General features: G+C 41.2%; 1 protein-coding gene across 1 annotated transcript in view; it reads right to left on the bottom strand.

The window, feature by feature from the left end:
- Nucleotides 1–22,281, bottom strand: part of KCMF1 (potassium channel modulatory factor 1) — a 78,318-nt gene extending 56,037 nt beyond the window's left edge. The window contains exon 1 of the mRNA XM_053890891.1: nucleotides 22,146–22,281. Within this exon, the coding sequence (XP_053746866.1) occupies nucleotides 22,146–22,161 (16 nt within the window). The 5' untranslated portion in view covers nucleotides 22,162–22,281. The remainder of the gene's footprint in view (nucleotides 1–22,145) is intronic.
- Between the last annotated feature and the right edge of the window lie 567 nt (nucleotides 22,282–22,848).

Raw genomic sequence — 22,848 nt, 5'->3', positions numbered from 1 at the left:
TAAGTGCTCTAACAAGGCATGCGTGGGGTATGTTCAGAGATTAGACAAACTGAAATATGCCTTTGAAAGGATATCTGCCTATTTCACGGGACACTGGTATCATTTGTACTGGAGGTCACTAAAATCTACCTTGGAGTCTGAAAGCCAGAATGTAAAGAACAAAGCTAACTGAAGCAGATCCATCAACACTAGGAAGTAATCTTACATTTCCAATAATGTTGCAATTGATTCTCTGCTAGTTTTGAGGAAGATGCAAAAGCCTTCTGTGTTTTTCAAACTAGAGGTCATGACTCAATGAAATCAGTTTATGCACACTAGCTCTCCTTGGAGGTACCACTCCCAGGGGGCATACTGGAACTCTGTGGGGGTATTTTTTGTTCATCACAATGATTGGGGCTACTACTGAAGTTTATTGGGGGGAAAGCACCAAAGATACTAGGTGTCTGGACATGCAGTAAAGAACTGTTCAACAATCTCAATAAGCTAGGCCAAATTTCCCAGGAGACATTCATGTAGGAAATAAAATAATAATAACAACCTTTAAAATTATCTAATCATACTACTAAACTCCACTTTCCCCATAAACACAAAATATTTCTGCAGCTTTAAAAACACTGATTTTCCAGGTATGCCACCATCCCATAAGTTAAGAAAAGTCCATTTTGCTTCATTTATAACTTTACAAAACACTGTTTAGCATTTCAGAAAATCTGACGACGAAGCTGTTTGCAATGATGAAGCTTCTACCACCGCATACCTGTACCACAGTGCTTTTGCAGCTATAATTTTCAAATAGGTAATAGAGACTATTCGGAATACATTTATTTCCAAACATGATTTAGCAGGGACTTATGAAATAGAAGGTTCTTTCTAAATTGTATTAACATTAAACATATTTCACATCAAGGTTGTCCTATACATACTTAACTTTTTGTTGCAGAATGATTAGAAATCCATGTTTGTGAAAATTAAATGTTAAACTTTATCTGGGGCTGTTATTTTCTTTTTTACTCTAATAATGCCTCCCAAAGCCTCCCACACAGCCGCTGTTTCTTTTTCCAGGCTAGCCTCAACTCCGTATTGTTTACCAAAGAATTTGCTCCCCAGGTGGGGGTTGAAGACTAGAAGCTGATTGTAGGTTGCTAATGGTGGGTGTTCCACTAGGTTTTCCATGAGACTTCAACTTCCTGGTCTCATGCCAAGTCATTTCACAGGGAATTATTTTGACGCTATACTCATAAACGACAAACTCATTGGTGAGTATACAGTGCTACCCACCTCTCAACTGAGAGATCACGACCTGAGCCGGTATCAAAAGTCGGACGTTTGATGGACTGAGCCACTCAGGTGCCCCTAATGATACTTTTATTTATTCAGTAAGATAGATAGTCTAATTTGTCTTATGTTATCCCTATATCAAGTAAGATTATTTCTCTCTTTATATTTTCCCTATTTTAAAAATTTCCCTCTTTCTCTTATTTCCCTTTTTATTTATTCTAACAGTTTTTATTCTACTATCTACATAGATCTCAACTCTTTCATTTTCCTATACTTTTTATAGGGTATGTTTTCTGATCTTATTTCTTGTAAATCCAAAAGTATTTACTGTAAGTAGATGTAGGCACTCAACAATGTACTTAACTTTAACATATAAGGTAGTTGATGACTTATCAATTAACTTTATTTCAGAACAATCAACAGTGTTAAAATATTTATTATACAAATAAATGAGGCACTGATAGGGTTGAGAATCACTGATCATAAGCACAATTTCTTGAAAAAGCAATAGAAAATTATCAGAGTGCAGTGCAAATAGGGTAGTTTCATGAAACTTGTGTTTCCATTACGCATGTGTTTTCTGGGTGTTATAAAAATCGATTTCTTGCTAAATTCGGGGTCAAGTAAGCAAGCTGCAGTTAATAAACAGGCCAGTGGTCAACAATTCTCCTACAAGGTCCTTCCCCTTCTGGGCTCTCAGTCTTACTCTGTGATGTATTTCCCACCTCTAAGTCCTCCTCCTCTCTCTAAAGCACATACATTCAATTTCCCCACTTCCCACATGTATGTGTTTAACTCACTCCCTCAATTTATTTTTTACCTTTTCTGTCTAAAAGCAAGCAAGCTAATAAACAGAAAATTATGGGCATGGCAAATGGCCAAAAAAGTGACCTCTTTAGGGGTGCCTGGTTTGCTCAGTAGGTAGAGCAGGGACTTAATCTTGGGGTTGCAAGTTTGAGCCCCATTGTTGGGTGCAGAGATTACTTAAAAATAAAATCTTAAAAAAAAAAAGTGACCTTTTGGGCCTTATGAAATCCAGAAAGCATAAAGAAAAGGCAGAGCAATGTCTTCTACAACAAAAATGAAAATCTTTTGGAGGAGCCAAGGCACCACACATATACAAGGCCAATGCGACTGGGAAAAAGTCCTATCATATCAAAAAGGTTTCATATCTTTAAGACTGACAATAATCAGGAAGAAGCAATGAGGGGAAAAAAGTGCAACAGAATATGTTAAATGAAAATTAGTCATACCTTATGATCCAGCAATTCTCACTTCTAGGTATATAAACACTTACTAAATTATCTCATTAATTCTAATAATTTTTAAGAGTCCCTTAGGTTTGCCAGGCGTAAAGTATTATTAGCAAAAAGAGATGTATTTTATCTTATTTTCTTTTTTAATAAAAAAATTTTTTTAATGTTTACTTTTTTTGAGAGAGAGAGAGCGTGTGAGCAGGGGAGAGCAGAGAAAAAGGAGAAGAGACTCCCAAGCAGGCTCTGTGTTATCAGCACAGGGCAGGATGCAGGGCTTGATCCCACGAACTGTGAGATCATGACCTGAGCCAAAATCAAGACTCAGATGCTTAACCGACTGAGCCACCCAAGCGCCCCTATCTCTCACTTTCAAATGTTTACTCGTAGTAGTTATTTGATTTTCTGCCTTAATATATTCACTTAACGTAGATTCTTAAAGAGGGTAACATTACTTTTGAGAGGACATTTTGAAAATTTGGTTATCACAATGACTGGGTAATTTACCTCAACATGTGGGAGGTCAATGGCCAGGGATTCTAGAAACTTGTAATGTGATGGACAATATTACACAGTGAAAAACTGTCCCACTTTTCCCATGACTTTAAAATGTCCCAATGGAGGGGTGCCTGGCTGGCTCAGTCAGTAGAGCATGTGACTCTTGATGTCAGGGTTGTGTTCCAGCCCCAGGTTGGGTATAGAGTTTACTTTAAAAAAAAAAAAAAAAAAAAAAAAGTAGGGGTGCTTGAGTGGCTCAGTTGGTTGAGCATCCAACTCTTGATTTTGGCTCAGGTCATGATTCCAGGGTCATGGACTCACACTGAACTCAGGTCGGGCTCTGACTGAGTATGGAACCTGCTTAAAGCTCTCTCTCTGCCCCTTTCCCCCACTTGTGCTTGCGCTCTCTCTCAAAAAAAAAAAAAAAAAAAAGAGGTTCCTTGGTGGCTCAGTTGGTTAAGCATCTGACTCTTGATCTTGGCTCAGGTCATGATCTCACAATTCATGAGTACAAGGCCTGAGTGGGGCTACGTACTGTCAGTGCAGAGTCTGTTAGGGATTCTCTCTCTTCCTCTCTCTCTCTGTCCCTCCCCTGTTCGTGCTGTCTCTCAAAATAAATAAATAAACAAACAAACAAAAAAGTAAATAAAATGTCTCAATGGAAAAACTGTTTATAATGACCTGAACTCAGAAGATAGGTCAATTTTACATATAGATATTAAGTACTTTTTGCATGATTTTTACACACATTGAAATTACCAGTAACACAATTGTTCGTGTAATTGTGTAGAACTTGACACTGTGAGTTGTTCAAAAAGGAACAGCATCAACGGCAACATTGTTTAAGGTATCTGAACTGCCAAGATGTCTGTTAAGGATTTGCATTTGAAGCTGTCACATTCGCAGTGATTCTATATATTGGTACAAACTCCTCATTATTTCCTCTAATATAATTCTGCCTGAGCATTTACATCTTGAAAGACACATTATTTTATTATACATCATTTCATTTTTATTTTTCCTTTATATTACAGTGATTTCTTTAAAGCATATATGACTAAGAGTTCTTTACAGAAAAATTCCATTGAATAAACACATGAAAAATTGTAAGAGCTGGAAAATCAACGTCTTGCAACCACTATGAAGCAAAAGATCCAGGCAGCTTACATCACTGACAGCCAATGGAGGGACAGGCTGACATCTGAACCTACTGAGACAACCAGACATTATGGGCCTCTCAATGTGATATAATAAGAATTATTATGAAATATTTAGCACCTATGAAACGGTCTTATCAAAACAAACATACATCTGAATCAAGCTTCTAGAACTGAGTATCACATAAATACGGGGAAATGAAAGAATATGTTAAAAAGACATCATAAAAACGTGAGCCAGAATGTGAGACATACTATTAAAGAAATAATCTAGTTTCTTTAACAAATAAACAGCACTTTTAAAAGAGGAGAGGACTGTTACAAATACAGATTTTAAAGGACATACCAACCAAATGTAATATGTAGACCTTGTTTAAATACTGATTTTAACAAACTAACTTTAAAAAGACATTTTTGAGGGGCACCTGGAGTCAGTTAACCAACTTCGGCTCAGGTCATGATCTCGCACTTCGTAGGTTCGAGCCCCGTGTTGGGCTCTGCGCGGACAGCTTAGAGCCTGGAGCCTGCTTCAGATTCTGTGTCTTTCTCTTTGTCCCCCCGCCCCCAACTTGCACTCTCTTTCAAAAATTGTTTAAACAAACATTAAAAAAAAAAAAGACACTTTTGAGACAACTGGAAAAACTGAACATGAACTGGGTATTAGATAATATTAAAGAATTATTGTTTTTTCTGTCAAGTGTGATAATGATACTGTGGCTTCACATGCAAGCATGTATGTTTAATGCCTCCCTATCAGCTAGAGATAAATGCTGAAATATTTGTGGGTAAAATGATATGCAGGTCTGGGATTTGTAAAATGTTCAAACCCTAAAAAAGAGAGGCGGCTGATATAAAAATGGCAAAATGTGTTGAAAACTAAGTAATAGACCAGGGGAACATATTAATAATTATGTGTTAATCTCAGTTGACTTTTTTAAAAAGTCCTAGAACATAAAAAAGATACAGAATCATCTCCTTAGTCCTGCCTTTAGGTTGCCACTAACCTATGGATCAACACCCTGAGCTACTCAACCAGTGAAAAGTTCCTCTTACATCCTCATCTAATAATATCTATGTAGCCTTCTTATTACGTACTCATTTCTGCCTACTGCCTTGGTTGGAATATCTTCTGCTTCTACTCTATCCAAGCAAGTCCCTTCTCCACAAAGACGGCTCAGATCCCTTCTCCTCAGTCTCCATGCCTTCATCGGACACTTTGATTTACAGAATATCAGAAAAGGAAGAGAGTATCCATAGCTTTCATTGGCCTGTAAGGGTAAGCTTTTGTTATCTCCTGTATTTTTATCCTTCCTTCTTCAATAGAATACAAATTCTTTGAGTGCAGGGACTATATCTCAAATAAGAAAATATAATTTGCATATTGTTAGTGCTCAAATTATATGCGAAGAATTTAGAAGTGTGAAAAACAGCTGTTTTCTACATCCAAGACACAAATGAAGGTGGCTCAAACAATTTTTTTTAATGTTTTATTTATTTTTGAGAGAAAGAGCACGAGTGGGGAAACGGCAGAGAGCAAGGGGGACAGAGGATCCAAAGTGGGTAGCAGTGAGTCCAACGTGGGGCTTGAACTCACGAACCATTGAGATCATGACCCAAACCAAAGTCGGACGCTCAATCAACTAAGGCACCCAGGTGCCCCTTTATTTTTTTAATTTATTTTTTATTTGTTTAATTTTTTTTTAAGCTTACTTATTTTGAGAGAGAGAGGGAGGGAGGGAGCATGTGCACATAAGGAGGAAAGGGAGAGAGAGAGAGAGAGAGAGAGAGAGAGAGAGAGAAGGAGAATCCCAAGCAGGCTCTACACTGTCAGCATGGAGCCTGATGTGGGGCTTGAACTCACGAACCATGAGATGACGACCTGAGCCAAAACTAAGAGTCAACTGCTCAACCGACTGAGCCACCAAGGTGTCCCCTTCCCCCTTGCTTTTAGAGAGAGAGGGAGAGACAGTGCAAGCAGGGGAGAGAGGCAGAGGGAGAGAGAGAATCCCAAGCAGTCTCCACACTCAGCACTGAGACTCACACAGGGCTCCCAAGACCCTGGGATCATGACCTCAGCAGATATCAAGAGTTAAGATGCTCAACAGACTGAACCACCCAGGTGCCCCAATGAGTGATTATATGCCAGTCACTAGCCTAAATTTTTATATATAATAATCAATCGACTAAACACCCTGAGATTAAGTAAACATTATGCCCATTTCATGAAATGATGCACAGAGAGGTAAACAACTTATTGACGTCACAGTGAGTAAGTGACTAAGGAAGAGTTTGAACCCAGGCAGTCTGGCTCCAAAATCCCATCCTTAAATTTACTATTCAGCATCTCAGAAAAAATTTGAGTACACAGGAAAATTCTATCTAATGCAGAAGTCTAGCCTCTAGTATTAGTCTACAAACTAACAAACTCTGAGCCCTCATCCCAGCAGCATATACAGTAGAAAATGGGCTGGAACAAGAGTCATGGGATCTGAATTCTAGTCCTCACTATGATCTCAAGTAGTATGACTCAGCCTTTCTAGAACACAATTTGGGAAAAAAATAGAAGGTTGATTTCCTTCTGGACCAAAAGGTCTATTATTCTATCTTCCTCTTGATTTATTGGCGAGAAAAGAACGAAAATAAACTAATTCATTACCCAGCTGCCAAACTGGCCTAATTCCCACAGTGAGCTCTCCTGTCTGGAACTGTATCACTACAGCACTGCCACAGGAGACATGGGGCTTTCTACCTCTGTGCTCCCTCTTTCTTGCTACTTTGAGAAAAAAGACAAGGGTCATAGGCTTCCAAACAGACATTTACCTACTAAAAGGTTTGGGGAACTCAAGCCCCAGTAAACTGGAGAGAAGAGCAACAGTCACATCAAGTCTTGATTTCATTCACTCATTCAGCCAGTTCAACTCCAGGTCATTCATCCAAATGGCCTAGACAGCTCTGCCTGAACATCTAACAGACATCTCTAACCTAGTGTGTCTGAAACAGAACTCCTGACCTCCACCTCCAAACACGTTCCTTCCCCCCTGGCTTCCCTGTCTCAGTAAATGGCCTTCTTCGTATCCACGTGGTTTTGCCTACACTACACCAGCAAGTCCTGGTAGCTCGACATTCAAAGAATTAAGTTCAAATGTCTCATCATAGCCTCTAAGTGCCCCATATAATCTGGAGTCAGTCCATCGCTACCTCTTCTTCTCTCCTCATCCTCCCATCTGGTCAGCTCCAGCTACTCTGTTCCTCAAACAACCTACTTTACTCTAACCCCAGGGCTTTATATTTGACTAAGTCTCTGCTTCAAAGGAGCACATCCTCTGAAAGGCCCTCCTGAGCATTCTTTTAAAAATAGCTACACAGAGCACTCATTCACCTTCTACAACATTTAATCCTTATTCCCTATTCCCTCACTCTGCTTTATGCTCTTCAGAATATTTATCATGAACCAAAATTATATGATACGTTTCTTTTTTGCCCCCCAATGAGAATTTATCTTTCATTACTCTACCCCACTTTTAAATACTATACTAGTAGTAGGCACAGTATTGAATGAATGATTTTCCCAGTCTCTAATATCTGCCAAAACCTGCTCCAGGTGCTAGAGATACCTTTCACTGTTGACATCTCTCCTTCCCTTCACAGTTAAATCTTTAGGGAGTATTCCTAACTTCTCGTGTTCTTTCAGGATTTAACACCCTGCAGTCTGGGCTCTAGCCCACTCCTTTGAAAGTGCACATCAAGTTCCACAACCTTCCTCACTCCAAGAGCTCCAGCCAGTGAACACTTCATTTCTTATCTTCTTGACCCATCTGCAGCAATACTGACTGAATCCTCCTTCCCAGAAAATCATCTTCCTAAGTTTCAATGCCAACATTCTCTCCTGGTTCTCTTCCTACTCTCCAGGCTATTCCCATTCAGTCTCCTGTTTCTTAAATGTTAAGTGTTTCCAAGGGCTTATTGATCAGTCTCCTCATCCTCTCAATGTCTATGTTCTCACCATCACTGAGCAACCAACTCTACTACTATGGATTACGCCCAAACTCATGAATTCTAGACCCCACATGCTCAACTGCCCCTGGAAATCTCTACCTGGATTTCCCACATGTACTTCAAACCCAACATTCTAAAAATGGAAACCACTTTTCTTTCCCCTGCTTTCCACCTTCTCCCTCAAGGCATGTTTCTTAGATATGCAGCTTGATGAATGGTGCTGCCCAACTAACCAAAACGCTATTTTCCTAGACTTTTCACCCCTCCATAATCCCTGTCTAATTAATCACCAAGTAGGTCTATTTGCACCCACTTCAGCAACTATCTCATCTTTTCTGTTTTAATTAAAAAAAATTTTTTTCTTACTTTAGAGAGATAGTGTGAGCAGGAGAGAAGAGCAAAGCGAGAGAGGGAGAGAATATTAAGGAGTCTCCACACTCACTGCGGAGCCTGACTCAGGACTTGAACTCACAACCCTGGGATCAAGACCCGAGCTGAGATCAAGAGTCGGACACCTAACTGACCAAGCCACATTAGGGGCCCCCAAGACATATTTATTAAATAAATGGATTAAAGCAGGGGTCAGCAAGGGTGCCTCGCTGGCTCCGTTGGTAAAGCATATGACTCTTGCTTTCAGGATTGCAAGTTCAAGCCCCACACGTTGGATATAAAGATTGTTAAAAATAAAATCTTAAAAATATTAAATAAATTGGTTCCCTGGGTGGCTCAGTCAGGTAAGCGTCCTAGGTAAATCAATCATTCTAATACCTCACTCCCATAGCAGACATACAGGAGTCTTCTGTTCCAGAAACCCTGGTCTCAGTGTTGTCCCACCCACCTCTCTTGAGCACATCTCAGATTTGCGTAGCTCTGTAGTTTACCCTCTACCATTCTCTCACTTGGTTGACAGCCCTATTTCCAACTCTTGTTATAAAAATATGGTACTATAGCATAGAGAATAGTCATTAATATTGTAAAAACTTTGTATGCTGACATATGGGAACCAGACTTGTGGTGATCACTTCATAATGTATACAAATACCAAATCACTATGTTGTATACCTGAAACTAACATAATATTCTATGTCAATTATACTTCAATTAAAAATACCCACAGTATTTTTTCAAGTCTTCAGTCTAAATATCAAACTTTTGGAAATGCCTTCTCTGACACCCAAAAAACATTCTATTCCACTTGCTAATAACATCATGGAACTTGTAATAACTGATTTGACACTTACTGCTCCAGTTATACTACAGCTAGTTTATCTAATATACTTAGAACTTCCAATATCCCCCTCCAAGAGGAAAAATTGTTTTCCATTTGTCTCTGTACCTATCACAATACCTTGTACATAAGGGACTCCCAAGTTTTGGATTAGATAGCATTGGCCGTGTTTTTCAAATAGCAAGTCACAAACTGAATAGAATGGGAAATCAGTCTAGGAGGTCACAACTATTTTTCTTTTAAGCAGGCTTCACACCCAGTGTGGAGCCCAACACAGGGCTTGAACTCAAGACCCTGAGATCAAGACCTGCGCTGAGATTAAGAGTTAGATGCTTGACTAAGCCACCCAGGTGTCCCTAGTATTTTTGTTTTTAATGAAATAACAGAAACAGAATACATCTCTCATAGTAAAGATAAGTACTGTTTTGTGAAACTTATTTCTTTACATATGTATGTAACTATTGGATAATATCAAATACACTTCTTACTATGAGTTATATTTTTTTAAAGTTTGAAACCTGCTAATATTGATGACCCAATTTCTAGGCTCAAGGGTTTTACATTCAAACCAGGGAAATATCTGATCTCTACCAAACCCCTCTATCTATTTCTAATGTACAAGAAACATTAGCTAAATAGAATACATAGATACATGGGGGCTGAGGACCACAAAGCTTAAGAGTAAAGAGTGTAAGGGAAAGTTTATAAAGAAATGTTTCTTAGAGATGTTGGAATGCATTGTAACACCAAGTATTTAATTTCCAGCCTTTGCCATTTGTTTAGCCAAAAAGACCGCTCTCTATAGAAGGGCTTTGAAAATGTTTTTCTCGATGTACTCACAGGTAAACAGTCTTTACTACAGCCCACAATACAAGGGTCTTCAGGATCTGGCCCTGGCTATGGCACTTTCCTATCCCTTCCCCCCTCAATCACAGTCTTCCAGTCACAGTGGCCTTGACGCTGTTCCCAAAACATTCCAAGTTTCAGTACCTCTGTACTTGCTATACCTTCAGCCATATCCTTCCTTCTTTAAATATACTTCACTTAATTCAATTTTTTCTTTTAATGTCCCATCTTCAAGAAGGCCCTCCCTGACTACAGTATCTAAAGTAGGCCCCCACTCTCTATTCCCTTAACCCACTGAATGGTTTTTCATAATACCTGTCAACTCCTAACACTTTCTTACATATCACATATTTATTCTTTTATGGTCTACCCCAGAGACCCACAAGCTTTTTCTGTAAATAGCTAAATAGCAAATATTTTCAACTTTTTCTGTCACAATTGCTCAACTCAACCCTTACAATATAAAAAGAACTTAGACAATATGTAAATGAGCAGATGCAGCTATGTTCCAATAAAACTTCATTTATAAAAACCAGCAGCCAATTAAATTCTACTCCTGAAACCAATACTACACTATATGTTAACTTGAATTTAAATATAAATATAACTAAAATAAAATAAAATAAAATATAAAAATCACAGGGGCATCTGGCTGGCTCAGTTGGTAGAACATGTGACTCCTGATCTTGGGATTGTGAGTTCGAGCTCCATGTTGGGTATAGAGATTACTTAAAAATAAAATCCTAAACAAACAAACAAAAACAAGCAACCAGCCAGGTTTGGCTCACAGACCATATACCCCTGATATATTCCTTCTAATAGAATGTGAGTGCAACAGGGACAGGAATCTTCTCTGTTTTGTTCACTATGGTATCTTTCAAGCCTCAAGTATACATTCAATAAATTCAGTAAATGTGTGTTGAGTAAATTTATAGTACTGGTCTAGAGTGGGGAGCCACACTTCTCTCTCACCTCCTCAGGTGACAGTAACATAGTGTTCAAGAAGAATGAAGTCAAGGGGCACCTGGGTGGGTCGGTCAGTTGAGCATCCGACTTCAGCTCAGGTCATGATCTCACGGTCTGTGAGTTTGAGCCCCGAGACGGGCTCTGTGCTGACAGCTCAGAGCCTGGAGCCTGCTTTGGATTCTGTGTCTCCCTCTCTCTCTGCCCCTCCCCTGCTCGTGCTCTGTCTCTCTCTGTCTCAAAAATAAATAAAAACACTAAAAAAAAATTAAAAAAAAAAAAGTATAAAGTCAAGGTCAGCAATTGAATTTCTATTTGACTGGTACCATACCATAAAAAAATTGTATCACAACCATTGTGTGTCCCTGTCACCAGCGATAACCATCTGACACATAAATGCTTTTGGTCATAACTGGGTCCAGGTAAGAAGCTTGTGAAAACACAAACTCCTGGCACCACCTCCAGAAACTCTGATTCAGTGGGTCCAGGGCAGCATCCAAGAATCTGCATTTCTGTCCAAGTTCCCAGGTGGTGCTAATAGCGCACGTCCTAAACTACCCTTTGAAAAACACTAGGTGAAAGCACCCAAGCCATACAATACTAGTATTTTTACACTATTAAAGAAAAAAAAGCCATAAATTCCTGATGTTTCAAAGATCTGGCTGTAGGGGGACTGAAAAAGAACAGAACCATAAAACCCACTGCTCTGTGGAACTGCTGCTTCAGTGAAATGAAGGAAAAAAAACACTAGGTCTTTAATTTTTAACAGACTATCTCTGAAACAGTGCATTTTTATTTGCAAATCTAGTTCTAACTGGCTAAACAGCACACCAAACAGGTAAAAAAGAGAAATCACCAGTGGCTGGCTAACCTTGACAATGGGCTGGCTATTAGCTCCATAATCCATTTTCTTAAAATTACTTTTTAAAATTCTTTTTTTTTTTTTTTTAAAGTAACATAGGTTTAAAATGCTCAATGTGAGGCTTGAACTCACAACCTAAGATTAAGAGTTGCATGCTCTACTGAGCCAGCCAAATGCCCCAATTTTCTTAAAACTGCTTTAAATAAGAGTCATAACCATCTGTTTTTCTGTTGTTAGATGGCAAAGGCCTTTTCCAGATGGATACTAGAGACCCAATCTCATTACAATGAAATACACCTACAATAAATTACCAAGCCTGGATGTCACTTTCTTCAAATGATGAAAAGTCTATCCACACCAGATAGAACCCAAACAATCTTCGGATTCCACCATAATAGAACCTGCAATGGACTAGTAACAATTTTTATAAATTTTACATTTGTCATTACGGAGGACTTAAAATAACCCCACAAACTCACATTAAAATCACCCTGAGGCCATTATTTACTCTTCCAATCTGAAGGGCCCAGAGGGATTATAATTTATATACATTTATAGCTGCTTATAAAGTAGTTTTCTATTGTAATGGTTAAATGTTGCCAATGTAGGTTAAAAAAATTTTTAAGTGAAAAAGGTAAAATCTGGGTTCTTAGGAAATTAATTCAAGAAGCAAAAATCCAGAATGTTAATGAACTCACCATTGAGCAGATGGCAATACTACATCAAAACGTACCTACAGAAAGAGACTATATATGGTCTATTAGCAGACTCCTAATGTACAAGTCTAAAGATGATTCTCAGATGATATGAACTAAAGTGTGCTAAGTGTAAAATATATACTAGAATTTTGTAACTTTGTAAGAAAAAAAGAATATAATAATTTTATCTTGATTGATTAATGTTAACTTGGATATACTAGGTTAAAGTATTAAACTATTTAAATTTAATTTCACCTTCTTAGTTTACTACTGTGGCTACCAGAGAATTTAAAATTACATGTGCCTAGGGGCACCTGGATGGTTCAGTTGGGTAATCATTTGACTCTTGATTTTGGCTCAGGTCATGATCTCACCAGTCATAAGAACGAGCCATGGAGCCTACTTAGGATTCTCTCTTCTCTTTCTCTCTCTCCCTCTGCCCCTCCCTCACTTGCGCTCAGTGGCTCTCTCTCTCTCTCTCTCTCAAAAAAATTACATGTGGCTTAAAAAAATAAAAATAAAAAAATAAAATTACATGTGGCTTGCACTTCTAAAAAGCTTGTAGAAAATGACATGGAGCAGTGAAAGAACATGAAGTGATATCATACGCCTAACAGGGAATGTCAGGAAAACCATGGGTCAAATGCTTACCCACTGTCACTTCAGGTGCTAATCACCATTTTTCCTATGGAAGGGAAGATCAGTCCCTCCTCTGCACATTTTACGTTAATTTCAAATTGCAATTTACTGTATCAGAGTCCCTAGCAGTGTTAATCAGGCTAAATGTAAGATCTCAGATTATGAAAACTAGAAAACTATGTGGTTCCCAATACCCAGCACCCCCAGCTCCCAGCATGTACTTATTTCATTCTTACAGAAGAGACACATCTGTAACAACTCCTTTAAATAATCCCTGCCTGTTTTACTGCGATGCCGTTAACTCCTAATTTAGAAAGATTCTCATTTCCTTGCACTGCCAAACCTCTACAACCATAGAAGACACCAAAGAAGAATAATGGTTGAGGAGAAATAATAAAAACAAGTACCATCTAGGTATTCCAACAGTTGCTATATAACCATTAGGCCTTCACACACAAACTATACTGAATACAAAAATTAAACATTTAATCCCTTGAGTTGTTTTCTAAGCATCAAAGATACTTATAAACCTATGAGTTTTACTTATAAACCTATAAACCTACTTGAACATACTTTCACATATGCAGATATGTGTTGAGACGTTCACAGTCTAAGGACAATATTAAGGAAAGAAATGTACTGCTGGGCAGAATTAGAATTGAGAAACTTAAATGAAAGTAGGCTTAAAAAGAGGGGCGCCTGGGTGGCTCAGTTGGTTGAGTGTCCAACTCTTGATTTTGGCTCAGGTCATGAACCAGGGTTCATCGAACCCCACGTCAGGCTCAGTGCTGAGTGTGGAGCTTGTTTAGGATTCTCACTTTCTCTCTCTCCCTTACTCCCTTGCCCCTCGCCCCTGCTAACATGCTCTCTCCCAAAAAAGGAGGGGTGGATGAATATTGTCAAAACATTAAAGTATTTACATGATTTAATTACCCTGTCATAAGATATAAATTTTAAGGACTAATTCCAGCAAATTGTAAAAGAACCACAGCCTGTGCAACAGGAAAGCATTTAATTCCCAAAGGTGTTTCAAACCCACTGAATATTATCAATGCTGCAGCAAGGGTCAACAACTTGCGGCAAGCTCTCGAGATGATTTTGAGTAGTACTCAAGTAGGAAGTCCATAAATACCCACTGAATGAATGAATGAATGAATCAGAAAACTCACACATGGTGCAATTAATATTCAGAACCCATAGCCAGTTAATCCAAAACCAGAGACAGAAGTAGAACAAAAAAATAGTACCGGAGTCTAATCCCAAGTCATTCCCCCAGGAGTCACCTTCCTTTAAGTTTTCACTCTACGTAGTTTATTCATCCCCTCTTACTTTTATGAAAGTTCCAAATCTTTCCTACCATCTCCCTCCTTCTTAACCAGCTTCCCAGATAAAAGCAGAAGACAGCAGTTTCTAGTCTCACCATTTTTTAGACAAGTAATAACATCTCTAACAATCACCCACAAGTGTTCAAATGTCTGGCCTCCGACAGTCCAGACATTGTGCTTGGTGGTAGGGTGTAAAGGTAAGTGTAACACTATACCTGTCTTTCAGGTAACTTGTTGGGGAGGCACACAAGCAAACAATTACGGCATAAAAAAATGCTTGGAGAATAAGGCAAGGGTGCCACTAGAGGGACCCTCCACTTTACTAGGTGGGAGGGGAGGGTGACAGTCTCAAAAAGAAACAAAAGCCAAAAACAAAAAATAAATTATAACTGATTATGCCTGTGACTGTTCTAATAGGTCCTCAAGTTAGCACTCTAAAGTGACTCTCCTTATGAAAATCCTCTTAACAGAAAAAAAAAAAAAAAAAGCTGAAGTTCATGACACTAGCACTGAGAACCAGTGAGGGGGGGAAAAAAAACAAACCCACACAACTCAGTAGAACATAATGCTAAACCTAATTAATCATGATGTCAAGAGGCTTCACCCATTTATTGTCTGTCCCTCCTAGCTGAAGGTGACTTGACTGACCCACTCTCGTGATTTTAGTTGTTTTTTTCTAACAGCAGTGATGGACTTGCTGGGATCCATTCATATCATTCCTCCCTGATACTCCTTACAGCCATTGGCAAGGTCTGCTGGACTGCTGGTTGGCACTGTGGCTGTGGAAGAAATAAATGGACCATGTACATGAACTGGATAGACCCATGTACGTGAACTGTCTTTCTATTCAGAAAGACAACAACTAAAAGCACGATTAACAAACACTGTGGGAGAGTGGTGAGACAGGTAGTAGGGATGGCACCCTGGAAGGTGCCTAACAAGGAAATTCATCTATTGCTAGCTTCACAGGAAGATGAATTTTCACCTCCTGGTACTCAGCATGAAAGGTGGTCTTCTGTCTCTTAACTTCCTGTGGCTACAGATCATTTCCAAGCTTCATGTCCACCTTGCCTAACTTTCCTCTGACGGCACTGTCCTGTCCTCCTATCCTTACCATCCCAAGAACACCCTCTCTTTTCATGATCACTCACTTCCTTCCTATGTAATCTAGGTAGTATGTTCCCTTCGGGAACTGTCTGCCTTATCCCCACTCCAACACGAATCAGGACATGACTAATACAAAAGTTACCACATTTTAATTTTTTTATTTTAAAGTTTATTTATTTATTTTGAGGGGGAAGGAGCAGAGAAAGTGGTAGAGACAGAGAATCCCAAGCAGGGTCTGCACTGTCAGCACAGAGCCCAAGGCAGGGCTCAAACCCACAGACCGTGTGAGATCCTGACTTGAGCCAAAACCAAGAGTCGGAAGCTTAACCGACTCAGCCACCCAGGCGCCCCAAAGTTACCACATTTTAAAAAAGTTCTGATCTGTATACCTCTTAAGGGCTCTTTCCTCAATTTAATAAATAACTTTAGCAACTGAAAAAACCATACCTTATCATTTAAAAAAAAAAACCTGAAAAACATCATGGTTCCTAGTATAACACTAAAATTAATATGGAATTAATCTTTCACACAGATTTTAATTATTGGGGGGGGGCACCTGAGTGGCTCAGTCAGTTAAGGGTCTCACTTCAGCTCAGATCATGATCTCACAGTTTGTGAGTTCAAGTCCCACATCAGGCTCTCTGTTGTCAGCACAGCACCTGCTTTGGATCCTGTCTTCCTCTCTCTATCCCTCCCATGCTCATGCTCTGTCTCTCCCTCTTAAAATTAAACAAACATTAAAAGAAAAAAAATTACTTACTTAAAAAACACAAAACAAAGATTTTAATTATAGGGGTGCCTGGGTGGCTCAGTTGGTTGAGCATCTGACTCTTGATTTTGGCTCAGGTCATGATCCCAGGGTCATAGGATGGAGCCCTGCATCAGGCTCTGCCCTGGTCAGGCTCCACCCTAAGAGTGGAGCCTGCTTAAGATTCTCTCCTCCTCCACTTGCACTCTCTCTCTCTAAAACAAAAACAAAAACAAGCAAACAAACAAAAAAAAACAAACAGGGACACTTGAGTGACTCAGTCAGCAGAGTGGCCAACTCTTGCTTTTGGCTCACATCACAATCTCACGGTTTGTGAGATGGAGCACTGAGTTGGGCTCTGCACGGAGAGCACGGAGTTTGCTTAGAATTCTCTCTTCCTCTCTTTCTGCCCCTCCCACATGCTCTCCCTGTGTCTCACATACAAAAATAAATCAATAAACATTTTAAATAAGTAAATAAAAATAAAAAAGATTTTAATTATGAACAGGGTTTTACTTTTAACTTTTACAAGCATAAAATGTAGGAAATGTTTCCTTTGAGTTCATGCTCATGAAAATAGCTCCCCAGCAATATTTATAATGTAATTAAAAGACACACTATTTCTAGGATAATTCAACCACACTTTAACCTTCACTAGAAACAGCTTTTGGAGCCTCCAGTTTAAAACAACAACAAAAAACAAGCCTCAGCAAATGTATATGGTAGATTCTCTAAAGCTGATGTTTTTAAAATTATGAGTCGTAAGTGCATGGATTTCTTCATTTTTAAGATTTGCAAGCCTAATCGAAGGGATTTGTTTTGTTCATTTCACATCAGAAGTTTAAGTTTCTATCATAAAAAAGTTTTTCTTTTAAACAAGATTGCTGCTAATATTTCTTCAAGTTCTAAGACTGAAAGGAGTTTCTTCCAAATTAAATTTCTAATTTAAAACAAGAAAGTTTTATTTAATGACATTTTAACTTAAACACAAATGCCAAAAATATGGGACAAATGAGCTTCAAAATCAACTTTTTATGAAATGAAATCAAAGACCCCAGAAATAAAATATTTACATTTTTATCTATCCTTTATTTAAAATCAGGGTAAATACAATTCATGACCTATTGAACTGAAAAAGCCTTAATTAAGAATGTCATAATCTTTTAACAAATCATAGTTAAAGTAAAATAAATGGTCTGACATGTTAGCAAAAATCAAAATCTTTTCAGTGGGAGTCAATTTACTTCACTTACAGGAAGGCAAAAGTCATCACCTTACAATCACAAGCCAATTACCAATCCTGGCTTTTGCAGTCCCCAAATCCTGAAAACAAAATTCTTGCACTTCACTCTGGGATCATCTGCATGTGAGCTTTTAGGGTCAGATAATATTTTTAGAGACGAGGAAATGTAAATCTACTAACAAGAGCAGTACAATTTCAAAAAATGGTACAACTTTCAAAAGCTAGATTAATGGCCTACATACTTTTATACTTTACAGTCTGAAAATAAACAATATCAGATGGTTCTGAGAAAAACGTAACAATAAGATCACCTACCTGTTCACCTACTTGCTCTCACTTTTACATATGAAAGTCTTCTAAAAGCTAGGGGAAATATAAATCTGGTAAAGATAAGCACTCTATTTGAAATCTCATTTTTTCCCAAAATCAAGAGGAGCCCACAAAAAAGGAAAGCGCTCAAGAAAAACAGATTCCCTCTCTGAAGTGGGGCAAAACCCATTAGGAATAAAGTTGATAATGATTTTGTCCTCAATTCATTTATCTCCTTACGGTCTCCCATTGTGCTGTAGAAGCTGTATACACATGCATCTTCCCACCGGACTCAAGGTGAGGAGCCACGTCTCATTCATCTCCACACTCCTTGGTTCCTAGGAAAGTGCCTTATACATAGTAGCAACTGAAAAAAGGTTGACTGATTTAAGGCAATAAATGTGTTCCTAATTCCAGGGAATCAACTAGGCTCAAACTCATGCAAGAGCATTCATAATTTCATTTTATCTAATAAGCACTGAGTAACTTGAGGTTTTTAATTTGCCAAGCTATTAAATGCATTTTAAGCTCTGAATAACATACCTATATTTAAGAAAGTGTGTAGTGAATCATTAAAAAAAATACTCTTACAAATAAAAAAAGATGACTGATTTCACTGTGTAACATGGAACTAGATGGCGTTGGTATGGTGAACGTAAAGTGACTGGGCACTGATGTAAAAAGTTTGATAAGATGACAAGAATGTTACAAAGCGAATTAAAAGACAAAAAAATGGAATTCTGGCTAGAAAAGTCATAATGGGCAAGCAGGAGACTTAATGTAGAGTACTGCCGACTCCACTCAGACATGGTCTGGGAAGGTGGGGAGCCTGTTTTTCACTCCTGAAGAACAATTACTTCTCTACCAATCTCCATGGTGCGGCTGGAAACTGAGGTACAAACCATGGACCAAACCAGTTACTCCCCATTACCATTACCCAAAGGAAATGATGGCATGAATACCAAGCACAGTGGGCCCTTTATGAGTTCCATCAACTCTCGAAAGCTCTAGGTGAGAAAAGAAGTAGGCAAATTATACCCCACAGGTCAAAGTGGGCCAAATTCAGCCACCTCCTGTGTTTGTACGCCTGCAAGTTAAGAATGGTTTCTACGTTTTTAAGTGGTAAAACAAAGAATCATATTTTACGACACATGAAAATTATACAAAATTCAAATGTCAGCATCCAAAAATTAAGTTTTCATTGGAACACTGCTGTGCTTATTCATTTACATGTTGTCTATTGCTGCTTTTGCACTACAATGGCAGAGATGACAGAGACCTTATAGCAAACAAAGCCTACAATATTTACTACCTGGCCTTTTACAGAAAAAGTATGCTGACCCCTGGCTAGAACATTTCTTTATGCTCCTGGTTGCATCTCCTTTCTCAGACGTGGTCCACTGCTTCACAAGGTAGAGACTCAGCTTGACATATGTCCACCTTGGGGCTGAGTTGTCCAAAGTTACATCATTACATATATCATGCAACTCATTAGGGTGGGCACAAAGACAAAGTAACAAATTACATGCATTCGGAAGGCACTGAAAAGGTAGCGCAATCCAAGTACAACAATACAGGCAGCACATTTCATATGTTTTACCAGACTACTACATCCAGTCTGGGTCACAGTGCAAAAGGAAACAAGCACCACAGAGAATGTGGAGGTGGGACAGATGATTAAAAGAACTCAAATATCATACCACTAAAGAAATGCTAAGAGAAATGAGATTTGCTTGCCCAAAAAAGAGAAAAGTGAGAAAAGAACTATAATAGTAAGGGTGTCAAACTCTAAATTTGTTGATTAAATTTTTACTGATGAAAATAATGGCAGCCTGAACTAATAATCCACAAAACATATCTAATGAATTAAATGTGATTCTTAATGAGACTGCCACTCCTGCCTTAGGCCATAAACTAGCCCCTCAAAAGATAATCACTTGTCAAATATTGTACTATAAGTTTTCAACTAATGGATTATATATAGCAATGTTTCATTTTGAGAAACATCTGGGATTGTGTAAGTTACCAGAAAAAGTGTGCTATTAACTTGCTGAGGTTCAGTAGTATTCAAGTAAGTAAAAGGTAATGTAAGTTTCAAAACCATATGCCTTTCCACAGGATCAAATAGGGGGAAATGGGCTTAAATTACAGAATTTGTGTTATATTCAAGAATGTTCACACTGTGTGACTTTAAAAGATTACTGGGGGTAAAGGAATCTTCCCAGGACATCATCCAATTAGAATGGAACTATCTGGATGTTTTCCTGAAGCAGGAGAATGGATCTCAAACCCATTCTTCCATTGCTGATTCTGTAGTTTTAACGCTCCCAGTTCTTAAGAGTAAGAGAGCCTGCGGCCATGCTCCGTTTCATTTTGTCTTAAAGGTGGTCTATGTACACACAGCTACATCTAATATAAACTTTAACATCCCAAATTAAAATTTAGTTGTAGCTTTAGTAACAACTTCTTTTAAATTACAGAGATAGAGAACACATTCCCATTAAGTAGGAAAAATTGGGAAAATGGACACAGTTTCTATGAGCCTAAGTCCCTTATTGCCTTACAATGTCCAACACTTGCCCACAATAAGTGAAGAAAAGACAGTATATTTCCTATTAGGTTTGAGCCTTTTAAAATACAGAATCCTTGAACACAAAATGTTCTTTAAGTCAATCTCAACAGCCCAGTTGAGCAAATTCTGAAACTTGCCCTAAATATAATTTTAATCCATCTAAGTTTTTCGACCTCGAAATTCTAAGGCCTGCATTACCTTAAGAATACCCTTCCAATGGTGTGAAACACACTAATCTGACTCACTAAACTTTCTCCACTCCTACATCACCTATACAGGATTTTAAAAGCAAGAGTACATAATACTTGAAAGCCACTTCTACAATCTTGCATTAACCTTACCAGGATAAACTTTTCGCCAAGTATGTTAACACTTTTTATTTACTTAAAGACCTGTGGTAGCGAAACAAAGAAAACACAACCCCCTCCCCCTTTTCTAAACCATATGGCAGTAAATTGAAGTTAACTTATTTATTTATTTATTTTTTTACCGGCTCAATGCCTATACATCGTTCCTAAACATGTTTCTCTTTGTGCCCTGGGACTGGGCTAGAGCTGTCTGCTTATCTGCAACTGTACCCCAATCATGCTTTTAGACCGAAAAACAAATCCAAAACGCCCCTGACCACTAACAGACTACACCACGGTCATTTACCAAAACCTGGTTAGGTAGGGTAGTGCACGCCAGGCGAGGGGCCCGCGGCCCGCCGGGAGCGAGTCCCGCTCTGACCGGGTGATCGAGCAGGGAGTTTACTCGCCGGGGCCGGGCCGGATCCGCCCCGGGAACTTGGTTACCCGAGCCCAGGGACTCGCCGAGGCCTAGCCGCGAGGCCGGGGCGGGCTCCGGGTGGCGGGGGCTTCCCGTTCCCCGGCCGCAGAGCCTTCCCGCCCGCCCCGCGGTCGCCCGCAGGCAGGGGCGCTCGCCGTCGTCTCCCGGCGACCGGACGCGCCTACTGGGTCCACGGAGGGCTCCTGTGTCTCCTGCTGCCGCCTGGGGCCCCGTTCGGCGGCCGCACCGAGCCCTTCCGGGGCGGCGGGAGCGCTAGGCCGCGCCGGAGCCCGCGGCTCTGGGGCTGGCCGGGCGGGCCGCGGCGGCCGGTATCAGTCCCGAGGGCCCGGCTCCCGCCGGTAACGGGCCCCGCCGACTCCCCTCCCCCTCCCCCGCCCCATGACAGTGCAAACCCTCCGGCCGGCCCGGCCGCCCCGCCTCCGGCACCAGGCCCAGCTCAGGGCCGCGGCCGTGGTGGCGGCGGCGGCGCCGCGGCTCTCCGCTCTCGCTCGCTCGCTCCCAGGCCCGGCGCCTCGGGCCCGGCTCGGGCTCGGCCGAAGTCTCCTCCGCTTCCCGGCCGCCCTCCGCGGCGCCTGGCCCGGGCGGGGTAGGCCGAGGCCCGGGCGGTGGGGGTGGGGGCGGGGGCTCCTCTCACCTTCATGTCGGGACATCCTAGTTCAGACGGTGGCGGCGCGGCCCCTCCCGGGCTCCGGCTGCAGTGTCCCCGGCGGGGTCCCGGCGCTGCCCGCGCCGGCCGGCCGACTCCCACTCGACTCCCGGGCTCGGCCGCGGGGGCGGGGTGGGCAGGGGAGCGCTCCCGCGGCGGCGGCGGCGGCGGCGGCGGGGAGGCGGCGCGGGGCGGGAATGGGGCCGGGCCTGGCCGGGGCTGAGCTCCTCCAGGAGGCGGGTCCGACGCCGCGGCTCCGCCGGCGCCCGCCGTGACTCGGTCACTCTCGGGCCCGCCGGCTCCCGGCTGCGGCGCCGCGCTCCGCAAATCCCGCTCCTCCCCTCCCCCGACCCACCCCCCGCCCCTCTCCCCCGGCTCCCGGCCGCCGCCTCCTCCTCCTCCTCTTCCTCCTCCTCCGCCTCCTTCCGCCGCCCGCACGCCGGCCCCGCCTCTCGCTGCCCGCGCCGGGCCCAGCTGCCCCGAGGCCCCGCGGCCGGCGGTCGTGGCGGGGGCGGCGCGGCGCCTGCCCGCGCTAGCCAGCAGGCCGCGGTCGGGCGCCCGAGCCGGGCCTCGGCCTGGCCTGGCCGCCGCCGCCGCCGCGCCGCCGCGCAGCGCGTAGGGAGGAAGAGGAAATGCCCAGCCGCCGGCGCCCGCTGCTCGCCGGTACTGCCGGCCCGCGTGGCCTGTAGGG

Source organism: Panthera pardus, unplaced genomic scaffold, assembly GCF_024362965.1.
Source record: "Panthera pardus isolate Hobbes unplaced genomic scaffold, ASM2436296v1 HiC_scaffold_26, whole genome shotgun sequence".
In the NCBI taxonomy this organism is placed as follows: domain Eukaryota; kingdom Metazoa; phylum Chordata; class Mammalia; order Carnivora; family Felidae; genus Panthera; species Panthera pardus.
The sequence above is the reverse complement of the archived record's forward strand: the minus strand, read 5'-3'. Positions and strand labels throughout refer to the sequence as shown.